The sequence below is a fragment of the Dysidea avara genome, chromosome 1, assembly GCF_963678975.1.
Source record: "Dysidea avara chromosome 1, odDysAvar1.4, whole genome shotgun sequence".
NCBI lineage: Eukaryota > Metazoa > Porifera > Demospongiae > Dictyoceratida > Dysideidae > Dysidea > Dysidea avara.
Window position 1 is genome coordinate 4,777,088 of NC_089272.1, and position 25,090 is coordinate 4,802,177.

At 37.6% G+C, this 25,090-nt stretch overlaps 1 protein-coding gene across 2 annotated transcripts in view; it reads left to right on the forward strand.

Moving 5' to 3' along the window:
* LOC136253801 (uncharacterized) overlaps positions 1 to 25,090 on the forward strand; it is a 168,611-nt gene that overhangs the window by 26,671 nt on the left and 116,850 nt on the right. For both annotated transcript variants that reach the window (XM_066046461.1, XM_066046466.1), the window contains exons 2-3: positions 1,175 to 1,279; positions 5,946 to 6,044. In XM_066046461.1, the coding sequence (XP_065902533.1) occupies positions 1,175 to 1,279; positions 5,946 to 6,044 (204 nt within the window). The remainder of the gene's footprint in view (positions 1 to 1,174; positions 1,280 to 5,945; positions 6,045 to 25,090) is intronic.

Genomic DNA, 25,090 nt, shown 5'->3' on the forward strand with positions numbered 1-25,090 from the left:
TAGCACTCCTACAATAGTTGATCTACATATCTATAAACCAATTTTTAACTCATTCCTAGAAAGGTTTTACCTTGTAGGCTTGACAGTGGTTTGATATTACCACTCTTGAAACCATGAATATTCATCAGATTTGCTCAAACTTTGGAACTGATACCCGTGTTTAAATCCCTTCAAGTATTAACTTGATAGGGTGATGGGTTTGTGCTTTATGATGATTTTTACAAAAGGTACAAAAAGAATAAGCAGAAAAAGAAAATTAAACAATTACCCAAAATATGGTCAATGTATTATATTTTGGAATGGCTACAAGGATTTCCTTCAAATTTGTTATGTGGCTTCCTCTATCAAGCAGCCAACTTTGCTGTGAAATTTGATCTATTCAAATAAGAGACCATGAGCTGCATAATTCAGAATACAGAGTTTTCTTTCTGTCTGTCATTGTAAAGTATGGTGCCCTGGCTTCTTGAGTTTCATGACATACTACCAGGCATGTCAGAGTAAAAGTGAAAGTGGTAAGGCTCAGTCCTAATACGTGAAGGTAGCAAATCTATGTCCAGAAAAAATTTGCAAATTTCTTACTTTGAGATGCACAATTTTAGACTGTAATTTGTGTGGAAGGTGCTAGAACTGAGTGTTCAATGTTAGGGATAAAACTGGACACTGCACAAAAACCACCTCTGTAATGCTGTTTAACTCTCAAACCCTACCACTTAATTTATTAACAAAGAAATACAGACTGTAAACTAAGGAAAGTTTCTAAAATAACTAAAAAGCCAAAGCTGAATAAGTTTTTAGAGGCACCTAACATAGACAAAGTGAACCTGAAGCTGTTTAAGAAAGCCAGAAAGTGGTCTTCACTAGTCACACCTACTCTGACACCCTGCCATGCACCTTTGATTAACTAAAAGAGAGGAGAAAATTCTTATCAAATACAAAAAATAATTAATATATATATATGACAACAGGTAGCTAAGTATAACAAATCAAAAAGTTTCATGGCTAGATCCTACAGGGAGTAGTTTAACTGTGGGAAGTCTACGTATGTAGAGTGTATAACCTGAAGAAGTTATTAACTTTCATTGTCCAATAATATCTTATTAATGTAATGATTGCCACATTCACTCCATGTATGTAAAGGTTATCTATTACAACTAACAACTGTTCTTATTTGTAGAAATCGAGAAAATCAATACTAAATGCAGCACTGCTTGGAAATGCTGATGAGTTAGTTAGACTCTCAAAAGGAGGAGGAGTTGATATCACTGTTGCCCGTGACAAAGTGAGTATATATTTCAACCTTTTTGTTTTGAGGATTCAATGCAGCTATCTCAACTTTAAAAGGATAATGTATTTGCATGTCTTGTTTCTTTCATCAATGCTTTTAATTTTGAAACTATGATTTAGCTTGTACAGTAAAATAATGCTTCAGGGAGAAAAATTAAAAGATCTCTCTGGAGTTCTCTGCTCATGAAACAGAGCATGTTGTCTTCTTAGGGTCAGGTTTCAGGTTGAATATTGTAGAGAGGCATCAGAGTAAAATGGTAAGGGTCAGTACTAATGGCTGAAGCTAGCCAGGGACATACTTTCCCAGGAAAAGTTAAAATTACTTACTTTGAGATGCTATCTGGAAGTACAGTAATAATATTGTGGACTGTTATTATGTGACCGGATCTGCGAAAACCCAACACAATTGTGCATTTTTTGAATTCCTGTTTATTAACAATTTATAATGTACTTAGCCAAGTGTACCCTCTGGAAACGTTTCAGCCTCATATGTCAATAACTTTTGGAGTTACAGCCCTACAAAGTAGCAACAACAGAAAATTCGATTTGTACAGCAAATATAGGGAAAATAAATTACAAGTGCTTACAAAATGATTGTAACTTACCAACAGATTGAGGTACAGTGCTGAAATTGTCACCATCGTGTTCGCCATGAATAGGGGAATAAGTTACTGGGTAGGGCTGAGTGATATTATTGTTTTAGTGATATATCGCGATATTTTGAATGCATTGATATCGTGATATTTTGTTATTAACTATTGTGATACCATACTTGTACATTGTCATTAAAAAATCCGTTTACTAGTCTAAGAATCCTTGTAAATCATAACCTGGTTACCCTGCAGAGTGGTGTGAACACCATAACATAACCTCAAAACATGTGTTACAATAACTGTTACTGTAAACAAGGATGATAGTGGTTAGTTTGATGCTACCTTTAAAGACTTCCTGTAGGAATACTGAGCAATATACAAGCTATGATTGACTTATTTGTCAGTATCGTGAACTATTCAGTATCATAAATAGTGGCTTTAGTATCAATTGTGATACTACAATGGCAGTATTGCTCAGCCCTATTCCTGGGTACGTTTGTCCTTTACTCGCCTTTCTTCACTGCATATGTCATACAGAGACGAAATTTGCGAAGAAAAATTGATTGCGTACGATTGCTTCGATGTGACATAAACAAATGCTCATACTTTGCGTATTCTTAGGTCTACTGCAACAAAACAAAGATTTTCCAACTCCTCTTGAGCAGGTGAATAAGATGGTATCCAGGGTTTTATTGTTAGTCCCTTCCTTCACTACAAAAGAGTTCTACAAATTTACGGAATTTTTTCAATAATACGCAAGTATTTCACCCAATTTATTCAATGCTTTATACTGTAAATTTAGGCTTGCATGATTGTGTCGGGTTTTCACAGATCCGGTCACATTTTGTGAGAAAGGTGCTAGCTATATAGCTATTGGGAATGTGTTCAATGTTAGTGATAAATCTGAACAGTCCAATAAACACCTCTGTAATGCTGTTCAACTGCAGTACCACTCAAATATAATGTCGTCTAGTGAGAGTGCGAGCAATTAAAAAACTTGCTAATTAAAAGGCGTGGCACCAACTTTGTTTGCAAGGAGTCATCCCAAACGAAATGAGATGAATACCCACAAGTGATATAGGTGCCACACCCTTTAATTAGCAAGTTTTTTAATTGCTTGCACTGTCGCGAGATGACGTTACATTTGAGCAGGACCGTAGTAAACCCTACCATTTGAACTTATTTACAAAGAAATAAATTGTTTCAAACTATCTATAAATAGAGGCTCCTTAGGCACGATTCTCAAAATTTAACCTTCATTCTCATGCTCTCATTCCCAACATTTGTAATCTCGTACCTACAATTTCTTTCTCATTCCTAGGATTTTCTTTCACTGGCTAAGCTTTATTATTCATGGCTTCTTAAGGCATTTCTCAACTCATGGCGTGCACAGAACTAACAATACCTGGAGTGCCCGAAACTTCAGCAATTGTATAATCTCTCATTCAAATTTTGGGAGGCGGTCAGAACTCTGAATAAACACAAGGGATGGTGGCTTATCAGCTAATTTTAAATAACAACTGAGAAGAGTGCATGGTACTGTATATCATATGGTGGAACCTCCCCTGAGTTGGGTGGTCACCCTTTGTAGCATAACCACCATGTGACTGCAGTCTTGACTGATTCTTAATCAGTTTGTACAGATATAGTTTGTATTAAGTGGTCACCTCTGTAACACATATAACAGTCAGCTTTTGCAGTCCCAAACAGCACTTCAATATACAAAAAATCTCTCACAAAGCAACCAGCAACAGCCATGACAGTGAGTAAACTAGCTGCACTACTTCATACTTCTGTAACACAAATAAAGGTTTTATACCTACAGTTGTCTTCTGTATATATAAGCTTATAGCCACTCCATGTCCATACTTTGACTTTTTGCATGAATCTAATTAAAGTTCACTCCACAATCTGTAGATTTCCTAGGTTTACAATTGTGTAGTTACCAGTTAACTTTCTTTACAGTCTAAAAGAAAAGTTAAACCACAGTTTTTCTTTCGCTGGCTTTGTAGCCAGGCAGCCTAATGATAATGTTGTTTCCACACCGGCCACTCTTCAAAATGACTTTTAATGTAGTTGAACTCTCTACAGGATGACTTGTTTGTAGCTGAACTCTCCACAAGGTGAATTGTTTGTTTCTGAACTCTCTACAGGATCACTTTTAATCTAGCTGAACTCTCTACAGGTGGCTTGTTGGTAGCTGAACTCTCTACAAGGTGAATTGGTTGTAACTGGGATAACTTGTAATGTAGCTGAACTCTCTCCAGGGTTATTTGATTGTAACTGAACTCTCTACAAGGTGATTGTTTCTATCTGAATTCTCTACCAGATGACTCATATCAAAAATAGTCCATTGGATTCAAAATCTAATAAAAATAAGATAAACTTACAGATTTTAGCGGAATTCCACATTTCAGTTGACATGGTAAGTTCAAAACTAGGGACGTGTCGATTTTGCCAGCAAACTTTTTGGCATAATGGGTGGGTAAAAGCAATGAGCAAAATGTTGGCATAATAAGTGCAATTTTTGTGAAGTGGACATAAAAATTGCACAAAAGATCAAGATACTCTATTAGAATAGTCAGACGCTAAAATATTGACATTGCATAGCTAATTGTTACAGGAACAACAAGTGACAATCGAGATACCCTAATAAAACAGTCACACATGTTAAGCAATATTAGCTAGCTTCTTGCTTTACATGTTAGAAGTAAGTGCTGATCGAGATACTCTAATAGAACAGTAACTTTAAGGTGAAACTGTAGCTTTGCACTTGGAAATATTCAATTAACAAAGATCAGTGCTTAGCAAAATTTATAATTCTTGAGCAAAATATGGAGCATGATAGGTGAAAAATAAAAGAATTGCTGGAAAGAAAATAGGTGGAAAAAAAGCAAAATAGACTGGTCCCTATTCAAAACCCACTAAACTGATAGCTGGAAAGCCCAGTTATTGCTTATAGGCTTATACGATCAAGGATACAACCATTACAAATAAAACCACTTGTGCGGATGCTTTCTTGAAGTGATGCTCCAAATACTTCGTCCAAATTAAAAAGGCAGTTACTATCCCAGAGACTCTTGGTCCAATTCATTCGAAATATCAAAGAATAATTCATAATGTATTCCAGACCATTTATTCTAATTAAACTGATTAGCTTAGGGTGAACTCTCATAGTCTTTTTAACAGCTGAATGCCACAATAAATTACGCATTGGGTGAACAGATGAACCAGTGGGTGGTTACATGTATATGCTCTACAGCTAGAGTCATGGAATCTACAGCTAGAGCCATTGAATCTACAGCTAGAGCCATAGAATCTACAGCTAGAGCCATGGAATCTACAGCTAGAGCCATAGAATCTACAGCTAGAGTCATGGAAACACGGTGGAATATTCCTTAGAGGTAAGTGAGTAATTGCAATACCGGTTTCCATCATGTATTGATGCTGGCATTTCAAAAGTACACGAAAATTACTATCATTTTGCACCATTTTTTTTGCGTTTTATGTAATTTAGGGTGTGTACTTTCAGTGGTAATGTATTGCTAATTTTTGACATGTTTTTATGTTTAATATAGCTGAATTCTCTGGAGGGTAACTTGTTTGTAGGTGAACTCTCTGCAAGACGAATAATTTGTGACCGGATCTGCAAGAATCCCACATGTTAGTGCAAGCCAAATTTTACAGTTCAATGCAATAATATGCAATGGGTAAAATATTTATGAAATTTAATAAAAAATCTGTAAATTGTTTGTGCACTTGTTTTGCAATGAAGGAGGGTGCTAATGGCAAAAAAATTGGTAGCACCGTGTCGTCACGATACTACTAGCAAGGTTTATGCCTTTATCACTTTTGTTCACCATGAAAGAAGTGCTTACAATTTACGCAATTTTTTAAACAATTTTGTAAATACTCCACCCCCCTGCATTTATTACATTCTACTGTAAAATTAGGCTGGCACGAACATATGGGATTCTTGCAAATCTGGTCACATATATGTTATAAGTTGTAAACTGGATATGTTAGATACGTAATGTAATTTTGCAGTTACCTTATTGTACCTTACAGGATGGCAACTCACCACTGCACACAGCTGCAGACAGTGGAAATACTGGCATCATTAATATGCTGATAGGAGCAGGTGTGCCGGCTGATGTTAAGAACAAGGTGACCACATATATTGTAAAGTACTTAATGTTGCTCACGTATAAATACTAACTAATTGTGATTGATGGCAGTTAGGGATGTGCCGATTTTGCCGGCAAAATTTTTGGAAAAATACGTTGGTAAAAGCAAAAGCAAAATGCTGGAAAAATGGGCACCAAGGAATAGAAACTTGGCACAATTTGTATGATAAACATCAAGATACTCTAATAGAACAGTCATGCATAGTATTAGGACAACATATGCTCATAGGAAATGGTGACTAAAGATCGAGATACTCTAATAGAGCAGTCACTATGTATGAAATGTTCTAATAGAGCAGTCACACATGCTTGTAAGCTAGAGATGATGCAATTAATTTTTACTGATGCTCAGCAAAATAGAAAAAATTTGAGCAACATATTGAGCAAAATAGGTAAAAATAAAAGAATTGCTGGAAAGAAAAATAGGTGGAAAAAAAAGCAAAATAGGCTCATCCCTAATGGTAGTGCCATGGTAAATCGGTCCAGGTAATCTGGTCCAAGTAACCAAGCTTATTGCTTAGCTAATCTTAGTCCAGCCAGTTCATTTTAGCGTATGCTATGCATACATACATGTATACAAGACATAAACAAACAGTGCAAACATAATTCTGGTAAATTCAATTTCAGTTGTTTAGTAGTAAACGTTTGAAGCGTTTCTTTTCAAATGTTGTACCAATAAATCCTAGGTGTTCTGATAGAGCAGTTAGTGTTCCAATTCAATAGTCACATTTTATAAATTTGTAACAGTAATGAAAATGTCTGCAGAGCTTGCATGATTTTACGGAGTAGTAGTATAAAGTCTATAATATTCTGTTGACAAATTGCAAGTACAAGGAAGCATTAATGAACAACAAGTAAACAACTTTTATATACCCAAGCATAGTATTCCAGAAACACCAAGTTCTACAAATGTATGTGATTTTTCTATTGTGTTCTAGAACATTTATTATGGTGCATGTGTTCTAGTAACCAACTGCAAAAATGTTTCTAGTGTATTCTAGATAATGTTAAACTATTTGTGACTGAATTTGACAAAACCCGGCTTCGACGCACACAGCTTCGTTAGGAGATATGGCGATTTTAAGTAATCATTGTGTAATAACTTCCCAGTGCCTACAGCTGAGCAAACACAATTTGCACCAAGTATGCATCTATTTACTAGCTATCACTGCGTGGGTGTATACATTTCTGATACCCAAAATTATCCCTGTTTTGGGCAGCTTTTCTCGAGCAGGTAATAATATCACAGGTGGTAGTAATAGGGTGGGAGGGTGGGGAGCGGTGGGTGGGGAGCGGTGAGTGGGCTTAATACAGCTGTATAGGGGTATAAAATGAAGCAAAAAGACGATTGGAATCCAGAGGCCAAGTTTGGGCTCTCCATGGCCCTCCATGGCCCTCAAATCACTCCAAATTGACTGAGAACACTATTGGCGAGCTCTCTGTGAAGTCCCAGCTCACTACACACCATTATCACAAAGCCATGGCCATTCAATGGCACCAATCTCCCACTCGTGGATTTGACAGGGTCGGAAGAAAGCTGCCACAGAAACCAGACTTGCCAGTCCTGAAGGAAGTACAGTGTGGAATATGATAGTGTATTAGGCCAGCAATCCATTTCTGGTAAAAACGTAAGTTTGATTTTGTGTGTGTGGAAGCCTTGTTATGTGAAATCCGGTCACATTTAGTGTCATAGCTTAGGTCAGACCAACCACCTCATTTAATGCTTCCTGTATACTCCCATATGGTTAAGGTTTTAGTCCTTTCTGTACTTACAGTAGAACATGTCAAATTTTTTCAGTAGTGTCTTTGTCAAGATATTGGCAATTATAGCTTCCTGTTAGGCAATGCTGGAAGTTTACACAGATATATAGCCTGTCCAGTACAGTTATAATGCTAGTAAACATCTATGTGTTTGGTCCTTGAGTGAGCCACAAGATTCTTTACATTGCAATTAGCTCCTTGTTTATACTATGGTTTGATTATTTTGCAACACACCAAAATTTGGAATCGCTTCCTTAGCTATATACTGCTGTACTCCGAGGCATACCCCACCTCTGCAGTAGACAGCATCACAATTGACTGTTTCTTACTAAGCCAACTGACAACTCTGTTACTAAAGACAAATAGATTACCACTTGTAGATTCTCTGTCATCAAAATCACTAGCATGGTCTACATCTGAGTAGTGAATTTTAGATATCTTGTGCTATGTACTGAATCAAAGCAATGTCTGCAGTGTGTTTTGGGTCACCTTTCAGTGCATCCTCAAGTTTAGTGCTGCCAGGACATAGAAAAACTCTATACTGTAAGTTCTCTAAAAATTCGGCCCCTCTATTTATTCGGCACCCGTATTCTAACAGTGAAATAACTTCTCTAATAAAACAATTCGGCACGTTTGCTATTTTTGCGATGGATGCTGATAGTGACGAGAACGTCAGAGTTGTCTAGCCTTAATATCGACGATACCAATTATACTGTGACGAGTGGTCGATCAACTAAAATTAGTGGTGATTACTATCTAATTATAGGCCGAAATTCGGCGAGACGAAAATTGTGACCCGGTCTGCGAAAAGGGCTCTTATAGCCTTTCCAATTGCATATATATGGTAACCCATAACTTGACTGGTGAATATGGTACAAGCCTACAATTTGGTCACTCAACAACCCTAACCTGGCAGTAGCTGTGGGTGTAATTACATGGTGATAGCTTTAGTAGATTAGGAGTTATGATTAGCCAAACATGGATAATTGGAAAGGCTATAAGAGCCCTTTTCGCAGACCGGGTCACAATTATTGATTTAAAAATATGCCGAATTTTTAGAGGACTTACGGTATCATATATCACCAAGGTTTATGTAATAGTTATACCATGCAGCCCTCGGGCTTTGGGTGTATATCTCAGCAAAATCCCAAGCAGCCATGGTACAAGTGATATATATCACTTGGGGCGTACTCACCTAATAGGTGAAAGAATTAACGAGAACTCATCCCATTTGTTTTATACAGTAGCATCTGAAGATTGATTGTGGTTTTAATAGCGTGGGCTAATAGCCATCAAAACGTTGTCCATATGTTAAAACGTCATTAATACATTACTATGTTTCAACACGCAATGTTAGAAAACTTGCGATTGTGGGATGGAGTTTATATTGTTATCATTTTTGTACTAAGTTAAGCCAACTAACTTCGCTATTGGGACAGTAAGTAAGTTATTATATTAAGTTAAGTACATAGAACTGTAAGTTACTAACCTATTTCAACGTAGCAGTAGTAGCTTTGCTGTTCCATGGTCTGTTCAAAGGCTGATACGCGGTGGGTAGAAATACGCATCCACAATCGCCCAAACAATTATTTTGTGCCTTCATTATCCTTTAGTAACAACCAAATACTCTATCTTAGCCTATGTACTAAGCCTAGCAACCTCTACAAAACCGAGTCCCACAATACAAAGCTCTATGTCGCTCAATATAACAAGTCAAAGCGCATTGATTCTTTGAACTGGCTGGGTATCAAAGTCATTGGCAAACTGCTTTCCCATGATATTTCCCGGGAAATATGCGAGTTAAACACCGAGCGGCGCCTTTGAACGCCCACGCTAAAGTGGTATATATCACGATATGAACATATATCACGATATAGAACTAACTATAACATTTGCAAGACAAACATATTCATTGTAAGTTTAAATGTATACCACAAGCAAAAGTACTCTTGCTTATCAGGTTTTAAATGCATTTTGCTACTGCTTTACAGTTGAGACAAGTGGCTGGCACTACATACAAACCTTAGAACCTCCCAGTTTACTTTGGGGTTGGCTTGTTTGCCACACTACACCATCAACACATAACTTAATTAAATGCCAAATACCATTTGTCTGGCCTCCCCCACATCATTACACTAAGCGGCGCCACTATTGTGTGCCACTATTGTGCAACCATCGATATAACTGATTGGTATATCATATCACCACCTTGTTATATCGATACTATCGATGTATCGATATATCGTGGCAACACTACTCAAGTTATATATATATATATATGACGTGACACATATTTAAGTAGTTGATATTAACTGCATATTGGTTTATTCCAAACCTGACAGCAGGATGATCAGAGCTTGGGTCTGTTAACTTTGTTCTTTCAAAACCTTGATCTTACAGATTGCTCTTTATATGAAGTCCACTTATGTCGCTATCTACCAAACTCTCTACTATAGGAGCAACAACTCAGATTGACATCTTGAAGCTTCATGCAGAAAAAGCTCACATGTGTATATCCCACATTTGTTTCCACATATAATTTTACACGTTGAGGTCAAAGTTCACATACTGGACATGTTTAACCACTTACTGTTTCCCCTTCAAGAACTTACCAAGATCCCACATTGATGCCATAAAGTCTTCACACTAAATTCAACAATAGCCACGAGGTACTGTATATACCAGGTTCAGTATATATGAACTGTACTATAGCTCATGTACAAAATTTTCATTTAAGTTTGGTCAGTTTGCTGTATTGGAAATTCATGATTGCCGCTTAATTTAATAGTGACAGCATGTAGCGATAATTTCTAATAGAAAGATAACTGCAGTGTGATGATTGAAATCTTCTCCATGGTACAGCACGCCTAAAGATGATGACACTGAAGGGCATGGCAAGGTGTATTTGACACCCTATAGCCAGTTTAAAAAATCAACAACAACAGGTAAAGTGAGCACATAAATATACATAGGTACTTTTAGTATTTATCAGTCAGAAGACATTGCTCTAGATTTAGGACATGCTTAGCCAGTGCTGTAAATACGTACCACGTGAGTTGTACTGCACACGCATGGTAGTATTCCCAAACGCTCATGTTAGTACTCCCCACCATGCATGTTAGTATTCCTAGTCATACATGGTAGTATTTCCCACCATGCGTGGAAAATTCCACGTGGACACGTATCCCATGTGGACACATGGTACCACGCACAAAATGACATGCATGTGTGAAGTTGTAACTGGACGATGCTGTAGGTTGAAAACAGGAGGAGGTATTAGTCAAACTTAGCAATTTGGGAAGACTTGTAATACCCCTTTTGCAAGTTGTGTTGCAAACAGGGGTGGTGGAGAAGGGGGCTGTAGCTAAGCTTGAGAACATTATGCTTTTAAAATTACATATTATTCTTTCTGGCAATTCTTTTTTTATTCATCTATTTTTTCCCAAAGTCATTTTAAAATTGCATGCATTCTGAAAGTTTCCAGCATAAGACAAACCTGTATGAGGTCAAGATACTCTAATAGAATAGTCACATAATGCTTGGCTGACTGTTTTATTAGGGTAAGTGACTGCTGTATTAGAGTATTTCGATCTTTTTGTGCCAATTTTATTTTACAATGTGCCTTCATGAAATTTTGTTATACTGCAAAAAAATATTTTAATTATTCCCGAAGATCATCTTATTATTCCGGAATTATTCCTGATATGTTTTACCACTGAATATTCCAAAAATTATTTGCCTACCTGGTTTATGTCATGACATAGATAGACATTGAATGAAAATTTGACTGTACTGTACTCTTTCATAGTACAAAATTGAATAATCGGAACAAATAATTTTAGCATGAGAAACACACAACAGTTCATCCATAAATTTATATATAGTAATCTGTTGAGTTTTAGACCAAGAGGTCATAATATGAAGAGAGGGAGAGTATCAAACACTCAATATACCCTGTACAAATCAAATGCACTGCCACATGTTCACCTTTTGTAATACCTCTCCTAGTATGGAGAGGTACGTATTGATTAATGTTTAATACAATTCCACTGGTAAGAGAGAACTGGTAAGAGAGAACTAACCCTAGGTGTTGTGTATGATGAAGCCTTTATTCTACAGAACCAGAGTGAGGTGTTGATACTGTACAAGTGGCAGCGTGTTTGATAAATGCATTCCAGTTAGATGCTCTCCCTTAGTACTGTATTATGAACTCTTATTTAGACTAAATCGTTAAAATATTTGAGGTTTCTCAGTGTCTGGTAACTGCACCTCCAGATCCAAGCTACTAGTAACTTGTATTCTGTTGGAAACATACCTTGAAAAATCCTGGTTATGTACCTGAATAAACCAATATCACAATTTGAGGGTGCAGTGTTGAGCAGAATCATTTTTGGAAGGTTTTAAGATACCTGCTTTTGGCCATTTTTGGTTGTCGAAACTTAAATGTTGTCAGTTTTGGTAACTTCCAGAGCTACCAAAGCTGGCAACTGCCAAATCTGGCTACTTCTATGACTATGTCAAATGCTGCCAAGAATGGCAACTCTCTGTAGCAGCTAAATCTGACATTCTTCACTACTTTCACCTTAAATAAAGTATCCCACAATTGATTGTGGTTTTGTATATCCCTATACTTTGCCACTATTTTAAATGAAGGACTATACTTTAAATGCTGCCAAGAATGGCTACTCTCTTAAAAGCAAAAAGTATTTGCCATTAATGGCATTTATATCACAACCTATTTGTATAATATGAGCAAAAGCAAAACTTGTTTGCATTCTCCCCAAATTTCATTTTATGACTCTTTTATTGTCTAGAGGGAAAACCTTAAAGTTTCATTCTTATTTGGTAACTAGTTTTGAAGTTAATAGACAACAAGATGAGCAAGACAATTTGATTTGGAGTTAGGACTTGTCATTTGATTCACCATGAACTGGGGCATTCATCAAGGTATAATTTTTTGCCTAAATATGCCCATGCTATCAAGCAAGAAGGCTGTTCAAGCTTAGAAACAGCAATGACAAAATCAAAACACACAATAGTATGTGTGCGGCCAAGTAAAGCCAGTGCAGGCGCACGACAGACAATTGTGTATTTTACAGGAACCAAGAAAACTTCGTTTTCACGCATCCGTAGCTTGGTAAAGGCTGGACGGAAATAGCCATTTTGCTGTGAAAACTCCCTCGGGGTGGAGTACCTCCCATTTCAAATTTGAGCTGAATCCGCCAGGCCATCACTGAGATATGTACATTCAAAGTTTGTCTCAGTTTCTTCATATTTTTCTTCTTCTTTTAGCATCACTTAGAAAAATTGCTAAAACTCTCACATACTTTAGTAGATTTTCTCAAATTTGGAGGGCTGTAAGAATGTAATGTAGCACATTTATATTCCAACTTGTGTACACTTTAGATAAAGAACCAGGGAGTTATAAGCAATTTTCGAAAAGAACTTTTTGTCACGGCCACAGGGTAAACTGTTTGAAGGAATGACTTGAAAATCAGTGTGTACATGGAGTAATCATCGTAGTGCAAACCTTTTGCAGTTTGACAGAAATTGCACTAACAGTAATGCAGTTATAACAAAAATGCCAACCATATGTAAAATGTGCATGATCGAGTTTTGTTAATAAAAAGGTAATACTGCCACACCTATCTGGCAAACCAGTTAATGGAATCAGCTGAAATCAGGTAGAGAGGTACATAAATCTTTCAGTGATTAATAAGGAATCAGATTAAAATCCACTGAATGAAAGTGAACTAGTGTGCAATCGAGATACTCTAATAGTGCAGTCATCCTAATAGAACATTCAGCTGCACAATAGGTCACTCTATTAGAACGTTCAGCTACAATCAAGTCACCATGTAGAGAGTTCAGCTAACAACATAGGGAGTTCAACTACAATCAAGTTACCCTTCAACTAGTATCAAAAACAAATAACCCTGTAAAAAGTTCAATTACAAACAAATCACCCTGTAGAGAGTTCAACTACAAACAAGTCAGCCTTAAGACAGTTCAGCAGCAAACAAATCACTCTGTAGAGTGATCAGCTATGTTTCAAATCACCCCGTAAAGAGCTCAGTAGAGATCAGCTAGAAACAATTCACACTGTAGAGATCAGCTAGAAACATATCACCCTGTAGAGAAATCAGCTAGAAACAAGTCACCCTATACAGAATTCAGCTACATTTCGTAGAGTGTTTCAGCTAGAAATAAGCAACCCTGTGGAGAGTTCAGCTACAAACAAACTCTTTTAGTAGAAAGATCAGCTAGAAGCAAGTTATCCTGCAAAAAACTTCAAATCCATTTGAAGTTACCCTATAGAGAGATCAAGTAACTTTGTAAAGAGATAAGCTACATTTCAAATCACCTTGTTGAGAGATCACTTAGAGAGATCTGGTAGAAACAAGTCACCCAGTAGAGAGTTCAGCCAGTAAGAAGTCACCCTGTAGAGAATTAAGCTAGAAAAAAAATCACCTGTAGACGTGCATCTCCTTCATTTAGGAGCCAAGATGCAGCATGCCAACGGAAATATCCTGAATATAAACTTTATAAGTACACTTCTACTCTTGAAAGGTATTTATTTACCTGCTTCTGTGCTTTAGCACAAGTGTAATTGTTGCAAAAGTATTAACTTTACTGGTGGGCATGGTTAAATTAAAAATAAAGTGCGTCCAAATTTACCGCTAAAAATTGTAAGGCTGCTACTCCCTCTATACTAAAGATAACGAAACCATTTTTTGGCCATTAATAGCTAATGAATACAGATATATTGTATACAAATTTGAAATAAATTGGACATTGTTTACTGGTAGTAAAAATCTAAATCCGAAAACTGATAGTTTTGTCTCAACTTAGAATTTATCGGATCAAGCATACTATTGCCTACAACTCTCAAGCTATTAATCATGCATAGCTGATTATTGGAGGATAATTACTGCTTAGTGTAGCCTACCTTTTGGTACAATAACCTAAGCTGCATGCAGGATTTCTAGGAAGTGAGTGGCAGCTGTCCGAACATTGTATTGTCCGTTAATCGATAGTTGACTCTAGTAAGAAGAACCTAACCCTAAAGGTGAAGAAGAAACCAAAGCTGAACTTTAACCCTAATGCTAATACTACTAGACGCTTCCCCTAAAGTCGACTACTCGTGGCAACTACTGGACCCTTCCCCTAATGCCTAAAGTCAACTAGTCGCGGCAACTACTGGACACGTCCCCTAAAGTCGACTACTCGCGGCGACTACTAGACGCGTGCCCTAAAGTCAAATAAGAGAAAGCAACAACTACAGTAGGAAGTCTGGATGCTTTTGAGCTTAATATTACATAAAGATCAGCTAAAAAAGGTCACCCTGTAGCGAGATTAGCTACATTTCAATCACCCTGTAAAACAAATCACCCTATAGAAGGGATCAGTTAGAAACAAGTCACTCTGCTGAAAGATTAGTCGGAAACAAATCACCCTGTAGATAGATCGGATAGAATGAAGTCCGCACCGTGTATTACTACCAGAAAACAGTGCCATGAAACACCTATGGATTATCCATGAACAGTAAAATAATTGCCATGAAAGTCTTTTCATTGATATTTCATTGTAATATCCATGCCATGAAACACTCATGAAAAGTGGAGATTTCATGGTAATTTCATAGCACTGACAAATTATTTCATGGCACAAGAAAATTTCATGGTTGCAGTGGCCATGAATTGTCAAATTTTCATAGGCAGTGTCCATGAATTGTCAAATTTTCATAGGTAGTGTCCATGAATTGTCAAATTTTCATAGGCGGTGTCTATGAATTGTCAAATTTTCATAGGCAATATCCATGAATTTTTATAGGCAGTGTCCCTGAGAACTACATGAAATTTCATGGTTTACCATCACATTTTTATAGGCTTTTCTCTGGGAGTTCAGCTAGAAATAAATCATATCAGCTAGAAACAAATCACACTGTAGCAAGATCAGCTAGAAAAAAATTGCTCTATGGAGAGGTCAGCTAGAAACAAGGCACTCTTTAGAGTGAGGCTGTAGAATGAGGCTGTAGAGAGATCAGTGTGATCAAGTCACCCCAACTACTTTTCAAGTCACCCTATGGAGAAGCAAACTATGAACAAACTCTCAGTAGAAAGATCAGCTAGAAATAAATCACCCTGTACAGTATTCAGTTAGAAACAAATCCCCCTGTAGAGAGATCAGTTAGGCAAGTTACCCTGTTACCTGCAAAGAGTTCAACTATTTTTCAAGCCACCCTGTAGAGAGCTCAGTGGAAACAAGCAGCCCTATAGAGAGATCAGCTAGAAACAAATCACCCTGTAGAGAGATCAGCCAGAAACAAATCACCCTGTAGAGAAATCAGCTGGATAAAGCCACCCAATAGGGTGTTCAACTACATTTCAAGTCACCCTGTAGAGTGGGTAGCTAGAAACAAGTCACCCTGTAGAGAGATCAGCTAGAAACAAGTCACCCTGTAGAGATCGGCTAGAAACAAATCACCTTGTAGAGAGATCAGCTAGAAACAGAAGAGAATTCAGCTACATTTCATAGAGTGTTTCAGCTAGAAATAAGCCACCATGTGGTGAGTTCAACTACAAACCATTCACCATGTAGTCAAAGAGTACAGTTACATTATGAGGCTCCCTGTAGAACTACATACACATTTCCCTGTAGAGTATTCAGCAGCAAACAATTTAACCTGTGTGACTTATTGCTATGATCAATTAACACAATTAAAAATTAATGCCTAAATGTACATGTAGCTAAACAAATCATTAAAATCTTCTTCATAATAACCTTCTCTCTAGATCTGTGCACGGTAAAGAAAAAGACAAGTTAAAAGAAATACCTAAAGCTGGCCATAGGCTGGCTTTAGGTATGAAATTACAAAAAGAAATGATATCTAATCAAAAACAGCCAAGCTGTAAATAGGGTGTAGCCTCCAAAACACCAGGGCGAAAAAAGATGTGAAATCAAAGGTGGTGGCTAGGAAATGACTGTGATGGTAGGTTAATGGCAAAAATTTTGATAACTACAATGCAGGTGAATTTGGTGCCAAATTTACCCGAATTGTTGTTATTAAATTTGCCATTAACATTCCATCACAGCGATTTCTTGGCCGCCACTTTTGATTTCACATCTTTTTCACCCTGGCTTTTTTGGAGGCCGCACCCTTTTTTACAGCTTGGCTGTTTTTGGTTAGATTACATTATACTGCAACATAAACAAATGCACATAATTCACGTTTGCTTCATGGTACAGAAACGAAACAAACATACTTTTACTCTCCATTAATAGGTGAATCCATTTGTATCGTGGACCACGGTAGTGGGTTCATAATAGGGATCGTCCATGATTTTTGCAAAAACTCTAATAGAACACACGCCTAAAAACCACCTTGGAAAGCATCCTTCAACTCAAAACAACTCTCTGGTTGTTATTTGCAATGGGTATTGGTCCACTAGTAAGTAACAAGTGAAAAGGAATTAGTATCTGCATTTCAGACAAACGTGAAATTTGTCATTTTGTTCATCTTAATATTATTCTTATTATTTTGTTTCACTCATGTACAGCAAAAGTTATCCACATTTCGCACTAAAAGCTATATAGCCATGCCTACTGAGTCCTTCCGCGTGTCCATGACCTATTAATAAGCCCTTATTCCACAGATCGCGAACCACCCTACACCTCAAAATTTTTCTAAGCTCTCTTCACCATTACACTATTGGCACAGTTCTGTATACTAAAGAAGCCGTATAACAATAAAATGACAGGATTCTGTTTGTGAAATTTATTGTAGCGTTTAATCTTGGCTGAAGCAGTACAACTCAATGCTGTAGCAGCGCTTCTTACATTTAGAAGATCGCGCATAGCATCTCAGCATTGTGAGTATACTTCTGCCTGTAAGCACACATTCACGATTTGCTATACGAGTGACCATATAAGTGCTCTCTCTCAGAGACGAAGTAGTAGTGCTGATACCAGGGATTATTCATTGTTATGAATGTAGTTTCTATAAACCGTTTCCTTTCCATGCAAAGCCTCAAGTTGGGTGGAGTCTGTTAGTCAAAATTAAAATTATTTGTAAGTGCCTTAATTGTCTGACCACATGGCACTGTGTAAACAACATGGCTTCATTCTGCTGATAACCCATGACTTACAATAGACATAATAGCTACATGGTATCTGACTTTGTTGTTGTGAATGATGTGTGTGCATGCAGATTAGCTACTCTACAGGCTAGTTGTATACGTATATGATGTGGTGCACGAAACAATTTATTTGTGGATGCCACATATTGTTTGTGGGAAACCATATGCATTCATGCATGTCCACAAACAGATTTCTTCACTGTGATATACCCAATGGGTACAATACTCACATGAACAACAAACTCTAGCTTCACAAATTATATTACGTAGCATTATATGTGACCGGATTTCACATAACAAGGCTTCCACACACACAAAATCAAACTTACGATTTTACCAGAAATGGATTGCTGGTCTAATACACTATCATATTTCACACTGTACTTCCTTCAGCACTGACAAGTCTGGTTTCTGTAGCAGCTTTCTTCCGACCCTGTCAAAGCCACGAGTGTGAGATTGGCACCATTAAATGGCCATGGCTTTGTGATAATGGTGTGTAGTGAGCTGGGACTTCACAGAGAGCTCGCCAATAGTGTTCTCAGTCAATTTGGAGTAATTTGAGGGCCATGGAGGGCCATGGAGAGCCCAAACTTGGCCTCTGGATTCCAATCGTCTTCTTACTTCATTTTATACCCGTATATTAAGACCACCGTCCACCCCCACCCTCCCACCCTATTACTACCACCTGTGATATTATTACCCGCTCGAAAAAAGCTGCTAAAAACAGGGCAAATTTTGGGTATCAGAAATGTATACACCCACTCAGTGATAGCTAGTGAACAGATGAACAATTGGTGCAAATTTTGTTTGCACAGCTGTAGGCACTGGGAAGTTATTACACAATGATTCCTTAAAATCGCCATATCTCCTAACAAAGCTTTGTGCGTCGAAGCCTTGTTTTGTCAAATTCAGTCACATATTATCATTTATACTACTATGCACCAGTGAGCCAATGTTGTAGTCCATGCACCCATGGAAAATCTGCATGTGATTCTTCTTATTGTGTATGGTCTTGGCTGAAATAATAAATGCACGACCACTGACTATTTTCCCTTATAATTATATGCTTGTCAGAGTTCCATGTCTTGTGACAGGTAGCTAGCTCAGCATCAAACCATCTGGTGTGTGTAATCATGAACATTGCATTAGGATGCTAATGTGACGACAATGAATAAGAGACTAGAGTCCTGACATATGTAGTAAGACAAGTTAGCCAACAGTTGCTCAACATTAGGAATGTGTGTAATGTGTAGTATCGTCCACAGCCAAGAGCAGTCAAGTAAATACTCTTATACTGCAGTCAAGTGTGTCTGATAACAACAAAGCTTACACTGAACTTGACATCCACTAATAATTGTTAATTGCTCTATGTATCTATAACAATAATCATAAATAATAAAACAAATCCATTACTGGATTAATAAAAAGTACACAAACTAGATGAATAAAAATTGGAAATTTTAAAATGGGAATAGAGATTGTTGAAAAAGCCACCGAACAAGAAGGGATCATTGGGATGGTAATGTAAACCACAAATCCCTATTTTGACTCATTTTGGATTGCTGGGGTGGTAATGTAAACCACAAATCCCTGTTGTGGCTCATTTCAAAATGAATGGAGCATGTAACTAAATATTTGTGACAGAGAATCAAAATAGGGATTTATGGTTTACATTACCACCCCAGCGATCCCTTCTTGTTTGATGGCTTTTTTAGTGATCCCTCTTCCCATTTTAAAATTTCCAATTTTTTATTCATCTAGTAATATTTCAATTCAAGTCTTCCTTCACTGTTTACCAAGGTAATTAAAATTTGTGTAAGATTAATGTGTAGAGCGTGTTTTTATCCAATATTATTTCAATAGCATTAATTTTATCTCAAAAACAAAATTCTGCAAACAAGTTCGGTTTTCGCTCAGTGTGTCACATATTAATTTTACTGTTGCTTTTTTCATTTTTAGCTACTTAAAATTTGCCAGTTTTGGCAACTTTCAAAGCTGCCAAAACTGGCAACTTCCAGAGAGGCCTAAACTGGCATAACTATTAATTATAGCAAATACAATCAGCAAAACAGAATGTTACACTGTAGCTATGCATGGCTATGTTCTACAAACATCACATTAGCTATATAATTATACATCTCAGAGTGCATGTATTTAGAAATACATCTTAGTGTCTGTGTGTAAAGCAAGAGGGTATAGTCTTCTGTGATGTCAACCTTCCTGTTGCTAGCTTTCTTTGATCTTGATGTTGCCCTCCCTTTTCTTTGCTTTCCTTTATTCTTGACTGGACAAGCTGTTGTTTACCACATCATCAAAATGTTCTGTATATTGGCATTATCACTATCTCCTTACCACCCTCTGTATGCACTATCTTGTTGACTACCTGTTTATCAACATCTCCTTGACCATCTTGTGTATCCTGTTCATGACTTTCTCCTTAACCACCTGGTGTATCCTGATTATTACAATCTCCTTGACCACCTGGTGTATCCTGTTCATCACCATCTCCTTGGCCACCTGGTGTATATATCCTGTTATTAGTCTCTTTGGCCACTTTTTGTATCCTGTTCAATTATTAGCTCTTCATTCTCTTCCTGAACATCTAGTTAATTGTTAGCCACTACATATTGATCATTGTTAGATAGATGTTTAATCTTTTTCATTTGTGTTGTCCAGTGTCCTCTGGAACGTACAGTACTCCTTGGGTGTCTAAAAAGAATACCCTAAAATCAATCAATGAAACTCACTATTCAATAACTCCTACTTCTCCAGTAATAACAAAAACACAAATGCAGTTCCAAATCCAGTTTTAGACACAAACATCCATTGCAATTCATCAGACCATAAACTGCTTGGATCTTCTCCCTTTAACACTCCTCCCAAGCTGCAATAAGTTGAAGAAGTGTAGTCAGGAATGGCATATCTTAGTGTAGCATGCAAAGCATGCCAACCTAGTGATGTCTGAGGGCATGCTCCCCCCAGGAAATCAGGCCCTCTAATAATAAGGACCCACTGATTATGCTCATTATTTTACCTATTATTCTATGCTGCACTGCTCAAAATTTTGCCTATTATGCTTAAATTAATGCTCAATATTTACCTATTATGCTCAAATTATGCTCAATATTTATACCTCAATTCCCATGTTTTTCTAGTAAATTTGCACTTAATTGTAAACAGTAAGTTGCTGCAGAACAGACTGTAAATCCTTGCTTGTCAAAATGCATGTCACAGAAAAGGTCGATATACTCTAATAGAACAGTCAGCTGTCCGACTATTCTCTGACCGTTCTATTAGAGTATATCGATCTTTTTCTGTGATATGTATTTGATAAGCAAGAATTTATGGTAATGCATGAATGTTCTGCCTGTTATGCTAGCATTATGCTTAATGCTTTCAGGCACCTATTATGTTCATTATTATGCCAGCATAATCGGCGGGTCCCTACCCTCTCATCTGAGAGTGATTTTAGCAGTTTTATTTTAGATACAATTAATTGATTGCTCTATTAGGACACTGTATCTAGAATTTGAGACATTTATGTTTGCATACTTTTGACTGGTATTCCCTCCTTCCTCCAGGAAATTTTTGCATAGTAGACTCCCTGACAGTGATTTCAGCAGTCACTATTAATATGTATCTATTTGACTGCTTTATTAGGGTGACTGCTCTATTAGGGTATATCGATCTCAATGTTTTATAGTGTAATCCACTTGATTCACTAGAATTCCAGGTAGCCACTAGTTGTAAGACAGCAGCACAGTTATTGCCAATGCTCAATGATAGCTAGAGATAGTTTTGGAGGAGCTAAGCCCCTCTATAATTTTACAGGGGCTATAGCTTAGAGATACCATGGCATAGAATTTTTCATGTCATATGTCGTGGGCATTTATGTATATGTTAAAGCATTGCCACAAGTGCTGTATGAAAAGTAAAATATGAGGCATGTGGCAGAGATGCTAATAAAGAAGCCAAGTGCTTTATTAGTATCAAGGCCAAGTGCTGAGTACTTTATTTTTCATACTGCATGAGCAAGGAAATGCTTTAATTTAAATGATTTATGGAACTTTCTAGTCATGTAGCTTCACCTTACACTAGGACTTGTAATTAACACGTGTTGCACACATTATTAACAACATGACACTGGAAGAATACTAAAATTTCCTGGATCAGGAAATATGCAGTACAGGGCAGAATTTCCTATAGACTTCTGCCCTGTACTGCGTGTTTCCTGATCCCAGGAAAATTTTAGTATTCTTCCAGTGTGAATGCACACAAACTAGTTTAACAAAGTAACTCATGTGTAGTTCACCATAGTTTGACATGCTAGACATTCATCATGTATTTTGGCAGGTTTTGGTCACAACCCACAATCGATTCTGTTGTGACACATGGTGAAGTATTTCCATGATATCTCCAGGACTTGCTTGTTTACATTAACAAACGTAACTGCAACGTTACCTTCTCTCATCCATTATCGAAGCATTTAGGTATATCTATAGAAGCAATCCAGTAGTACGTAGCACTCATGTTGGCTGGGGTGATTGATCACCCAGCGCGGAGAGGCTATCAGCCTTCATCGACTTGGGTGATTAGTTGTACTGGCATGAGCGCTGCGGGCTATTAGCGTGCACTAGAGCACGTGGGCAACTGTGCTTTATTGCCCACAACCGCAAAGAGTGCTTTTGTTCAATAAAGCACTCTTTGCGATGCAACAAAGCACTTTTTATGGGAAATATAGCACTGCTTGTCGGCCTAAATGAATTTAAAGTACATTTTTCTCTTTGATCTCACCCACGCAAAGTTCTATAAGTTACAATATATCATATGTCATGACATGAGTTGTACTAGCAAAGCCTACTAAAACATTATCTTAGTGTGTCTCAAAAGTAGTCCTAATAATTATTAGATCACAATATGCATAGTAGTAATAACGAGTATGCAAATAAGGCTTCTTGACAAATTGAACGACTTTTAAAATATTTTTTCTGAATTAAGTGTATTGATGATGTTTGTATACTCAAATTCAACAGTGAAGTTTCTTATCACATTGATCTGTTAGTACTTGAAATTGGATATTTGCATGTTCTATTAGAGTCACTTGACTGTTCTACATACAGTGTAGGTGAATGTTCTATTAGAGTACTTAGATCTTGATATATGTGACCCAGTCTGGGAAAACCGGTCGGTCTTATCGCCTATTTAAAAGTATCGAGAAAGGCCAGTTTTAAGTACTTAGTGCGTTGTAGCTTGCCAATGGTTGAAGCTTTGTGTACCACATTTTACAGCAATTCCTTGCCTTTCAGAGCATCCACTGTGCAAGTAGCCAACAACTAAGTTTCCCACCATTTTAGATAGTTTTTAACCGAGGTTGACTGTATCAGGCAAGCTCCAAAAGGGATGGGAGGCGGGTAGGCCTGGAAGGCGGGCAAGATGGCATTCAAAAATTGAAAAGGAAGGTGTAGGGATGAATTAGGCCAAATTTTGGGCCCTTCAGGTCTCTACAATGAAAGGAAATTCACAGCAGAGGTACTTATTTAACACCACATAGCTGTACAGCCACATACACCAGGCTGACCAGAGCTCCATTAAGGCCCACACTGCATGTACAGATTGCCACTGGGCTTGGGAAAAGCAGCCAGCAAAACCAGACCACTCAAATCTAGCTGATTTTGATTGTGGAATTAGATAGTTTATTCATGTAGCTTTGTGTCCTGGGTGAAAAATCGAATCTGCTGACATGGGCGATAAGACCAGTTTACCCAGACTGGGTCACACATATAAAAGTCACAGTGCTCTATAAGCACCTTGTAACATCAAGACACACGATAGTGTGTTGTGCGGCCCAAGAAGCTGGCGCGCCACTCCGTGAGTATACTAACAGGAAGAAAGAAAATGCAATTTTCACACCTATGTAACTCTGTGATCCCTAATCCGATTGGAACCACATTTGCTAGAGATGTTGCGACCAGTTAGGGAAGTGTACATACCAAATTTGAAGAAACTTGCTGCAGCCATTTCCGAGATACAAGTGGACAACATTTCATTTTAATTTCTTCATTTTCTTCTTCATTTCGCACACTTCGCAAAATGTGCCATAAAACATGAATGCGTGCTCCAATCAGGCTGAAATTTAGCACACGTAAAGGGCTCATTAAGGCGGATCTCAGTACTAACTTTGGTAGAAATCCGATGCACAATCACAGAGTTATGATCGATTATTCGCGTAAAATAAGGTCAAAGGTCTGCCACGCCCAAGGAACGAACTGAAAATTGCTATGTAGATGGAGTAACCATCGTAGGAGTGCTTTTTTGTGGTTTGAAAAGGATCGAGATAAAGACCATGGAAATATGACACAAAACCCAACCTGTGTCACAATTATGCAATCGGTTTTTATGAATAAAAAACTATTAGTTTTCACGCCTACAAGGCAAACCGCTTAGAGCAATGAGCTGAAAATCGGTGTGTAGCTGGAATTATCATCATAGAAAGTCCTTGCAGTAGTACAGAAGAATCGGATTACAAACCACTGAGTTATGATTTGAAAGCAGACAGTGCAGGCGCACGACAGACAAGTGTACCCAGAGGAGTTTAAGACCCGGGATCTGCGTCTTTTCGTGCTTTTCAGCATTACTTGTGTCACTACTTATGATTGTGACTGTTTGGTACGTGTTTCCAGAGCATGTTGCTGGTCAGTAACTGTTTCCTTCAAGTATGATGATCGTCAATTGGAATATCGAGTCTAGCCGGTTTTTACTGTTAATTCTACTGCTCTCTGGCGACATACACTTAAACCCTGGACCCAGTGCCACCTTCCCCTATCGAACGTGTCAAAGAGAGGTCCTGGACAGTGATCCAGCAATCCAGTGTGACCAGTGTGACATGTGGGTGTATGTGACTTGTGACTGTTCCCTGACAATAAGTGATTATAATGAAATGTTGGCAAATCCCAGTGATGACCCTTGGTTTTGTTCTGTATGTCGTTTGACTTCCCACCAAGTCTCAACCACACCTCATCCAGGACTGTCTTGTGTGTGTTTTAATGCTCAGAGCATTACAGCTAAGAGACTGGACTTTGTAGCTTTCATCTGTGCTCACCTGTTTGATGTGGTGTCAGTAACTGAG